The 3739-nt window shown below is 49.4% G+C and overlaps 1 protein-coding gene across 1 annotated transcript; it reads left to right on the forward strand.

Moving 5' to 3' along the window:
* Positions 1–1693: 1693 nt before the first annotated feature.
* Positions 1694–2641, forward strand: LOC123793645 (olfactory receptor 2G3-like). The gene has a single exon (XM_045799467.2). It carries the CDS (start codon positions 1694–1696, stop codon positions 2639–2641), a length of 948 nt encoding a protein of 315 aa, XP_045655423.2.
* Positions 2642–3739: the final 1098 nt, after the last annotated feature.

Here is a 3739-nt window from a genome sequence, read left to right on the forward strand (position 1 = left end):
TTTCTGCTTGCTGCCCTGCTTCCCTGCCTCCAAGGTTCTGTCTCTGTCCTCCCCCTGCCTCCTGCAGCTCTGGCTCTGGCTCTGCTCTTCTTTTTCTTTTTTTTTTTTTTTTAAGATTTTATTTATTTATTTATTTATTTATTTGTTTATTTATTTATTTATTTGACAGAGAGAGAGAGACAGCTAGTGAGCGAGGGAACACAAGCAGGGGGAGTGGGAGAAGAGAAGTAGGCTGACAGTGGAGGAGCCCGATGCGGGGCTCGATCCCAGGACTCTGGGATCTCGGTCTGAGCCGAAGGCAGATGCTTAATGACTGAACCACCCAGGCACCCCTGGCTCTGCTGTTCTGACCGGGTCTGCAGTTCGCTCGGCCTCCCTTGCCCTCTTGACTCCTCCGTGGATTGCTCGCTGGGCCTCTGCAGGAGCCTGTGGTGAGGCCCCTCTCTAGGGTCCCTGGTTCTCCTCTTCTCAGCCTCTGCTGCCTCTGTGATTCACACGGATGTCCCCCTGCAGCGTTTCCCTGGGTCTCCCCATGGAACCTGGCCCTCGACCCTTCCCTCCTCCAGCTTCCTGCCCCTTGGCCTCCACTCCTCTGTCCACTCTGTCTGGTCTGCCGTCACCCACCTGCTCGCTGTCCTCTTCCAGCTCCTTCTCCCTCCTGTCTCCATGCCCCTTCCTATGGCCTCTGTCCCTTTCCTTCCCTGCCTGGGCTCAGCCGGCTCTCGGTGGTGTACTTGCTCCAGGCAGCCTTCCTGTGCTCCCGCCCCCCTTTCCAGAACTGCAGACAGACCTGGTCCTGTCTCCTCCTCTCTCTTCTGCCTCTTTCCCCTTGTGTGACTTGCCTTGTTCTGTCCCTCTGACCCTCTGTACCATAGATTTTTCGTCTCTAACAGGTGGATGACTGAGGCCAATGGACGTGAAGGGACTTTCCCAAGGTCACACAGCTGGGTAAGTGACAACCACGGGACATTCAGGAAGAGCTGCATTAGAAATGTGCTCATGGGGGAGTGACTTCAAGGATTCAACAGAAAATCCCACAGGCATCCAAGCACAGGAAACGAAGGGGGATCTGGGGCTGTAAGTCAGGAGTCAGAGTCACGCTCCCGGTGGCTTGGGGCTGTGAGGTCTCTGTCTGCTGCCCTGCACGTCTGCTCTTTAGCATTTCTCAAGGCTCCACTTTTCTTCTCTATTGCACCAGCGCCCCTGTGACCTTGTTACCACCACACTGACTCCGGGACATTGTACGTCAGGCACACACAGCCCACTGACATAGACACCGACAGTGTCGTCCTTTTGAATTCTCAGCAGAGAATTGTCCTCCAGACCGGGACAGGTGTACACTTTGGTACAACTCAGCAGTGGCCTGGTTGTCTGCGTCCCCTGCTACAAACATGGCTACCGAATGCCTTGCCTTCTGTGGGTGGGGGTGGTTTCCAGACAAGGACCTGTGGGCAGTCAGGCATCCTATGTTCCATTACAGGTAGGAATCCAGATCTCCTGATGTATTTCCGGGTGCCACATGCCCTATCCTTCCTTCCCTTTGCGTCCCACTCCACAAGGTTTGATGAAATCCGTGCGAGTCTGTGCAAAGCGCTATGTGTGTGTGACTCCGCTTCTGTCAGCTCTGTCCTCCCTCCCCCTGCGGCCAAACACAGAGCAGGGAAGCCCTTGTCTCCCTAATAGGCAGCCCGCCATGCAGAGCCTTGGCAAGGAGAACCACAGCTCTGTGTCTGAGTTCCTCCTCCTGGGATTCTCCAGTGACTCACAGGTCAGGCTAGCCCTGTTCTCCTTCTTCCTTCTCCTCTACCTCATCACTCTTCTGGGAAATGGACTCATAGTCACCCTGATCTACCTGGACTCACACCTGCACACGCCCATGTACTTCTTTCTCAGTGTCCTCTCCTTGGTGGACGTGAGTTATGTCACTACCACCATGCCCCAGATGTTGGTTAATATGGTGTGTCCAAAGAACACCATCTCCTGGGGGGCTTGTGCTGCCCAGATGTTCATCTTCTTGGTCCTGGGCATTGCTGAGTGTGTCCTCTATGCCATTATGGCCTATGACAGGTATGTGGCCATCTGTTTCCCCCTTCACTATCCCCTACTCATGAGCCGTCCCATTTGTATCAAGATGGTCACAGGCTGTTGGTGCATTAGTGTAGCTGGGGCCCTGATCTACACCGTCTTCACCATGCAGCTGCCTTACTGTGGCCCCAACAAGATAAACCACTTCTTCTGTGAGGTCCCTGCCGTCCTGAAATTGGCCTGTGCGGACACGTCCTTCAATGACCATTTGGACTTCATCTTGGGTTTCATCTTCCTCTTGGTCCCATTCTCTCTCATCTTGGCCTCCTATGTGCGAATCTTTGCCTCCATCTTAAGAATCCACTCAACCCAGGGGAGGCTCAAGTCTTTCTCCACGTGTGCTTCCCACATCACTGTGGTCATCATGTTCTATGGGCCAGCCATGATCATGCACATGAGGCCTGGCTCCTGGTATGACCCCGAGTGGGACAAGAAGCTGGCCCTGTTCTACAATGTTGTCTCTGCCTTCCTCAACCCCATCATCTACAGCCTCCGGAACAAGGATGTGAAAAGGGCCTTTCTGAATGTACTTGGTCACAGAAGAACCGCTCAGTGACCCAGGCTGCGTCAGAGCTGTCCGGAGTCGTGGGCAGATTTGATGGGACTCATTTGGTTGACATACAAGTAGGTTCTAACAAATCTTTCTGGGGTTGTGAGCACCCAAGTTAGGGGTGGCTGTATGGCTACCCATAAATGAAGGCCCCTCCATGGCTGCCACCACCCAATGACTCAGTTGAGTGTTGAGAACAAAGGCTTTCTTCTGCAGTGACTAGGTCGTGGTTCACGGCTATTGCTTTATTGTTTTTCCTGGTTCCATCCTCACCTCGAGAAGTTGATGTCTGTTCCTCTGATGACAGCCAAATGTGTAATATGCACACATGCTTCTCCACAGTGTAAGGGATTTGGGGGTGAAAATGACGTGAATAGTAGGCCATGCAGGTCCACAGTCTCTACTTGCGCTTACAAGTAATAATTCGCAATGCTTTTTGCACTAGGAGCTATAAATTCCAAGCTAGAACTATTTTAGACACAAATGTGTAGCAATGTGGCTAATAATTGATTTGGTCTGGACTCAGCTTGTGATACTAAGGCTTCCCTGCTTTTATTATTTAATCTCATTTTTATTTTGAGAAATAAATACCATCTGTATTTCATAAAGGAAAAAGAACGTGTATATGGAAATCTATATATTTGTGTGCATTTATCTCTATATAGAGAGAATAGGAGAGAAAGAAAGAAACAGCTACTCACAGAGAGAAATAATGGTATAAAGACCCCATTTTCCCATACTCCAAAGAAACACTTGTTCATATTTTGCCATATTTAGCCTGAGCCTTTTTTTCTTTTTAAAAAGGATTAAATAATTACAGATACTATTGAAGTGTCCTATGAATATTCCCAGCTCCTGTGAATCAACCGCTAACATTCAACTGAAGTCTACTCCGTGTGGTTTGAAACTCATGGAGCATTGGGGGTTCTATGCAAATAATGAATCATGGAACACTACACTAGAAACTAAGGGTATAGTGTATGCTGACTAACATAACATAATTAAAAATTAAATTTTGTAAAAAAATTTAAAAAAATAAACTTTTGCTTACAGACAATTGCACCCACAGAACTGTTCTTGTTTGAGGTTGAAGATTTATAATGG

Source organism: Ursus americanus, chromosome 12 (assembly GCF_024610735.1).
Source record: "Ursus americanus isolate L20-20 chromosome 12, mUrsAme1.1.p, whole genome shotgun sequence".
Taxonomy (NCBI): Eukaryota; Metazoa; Chordata; class Mammalia; order Carnivora; family Ursidae; genus Ursus; species Ursus americanus.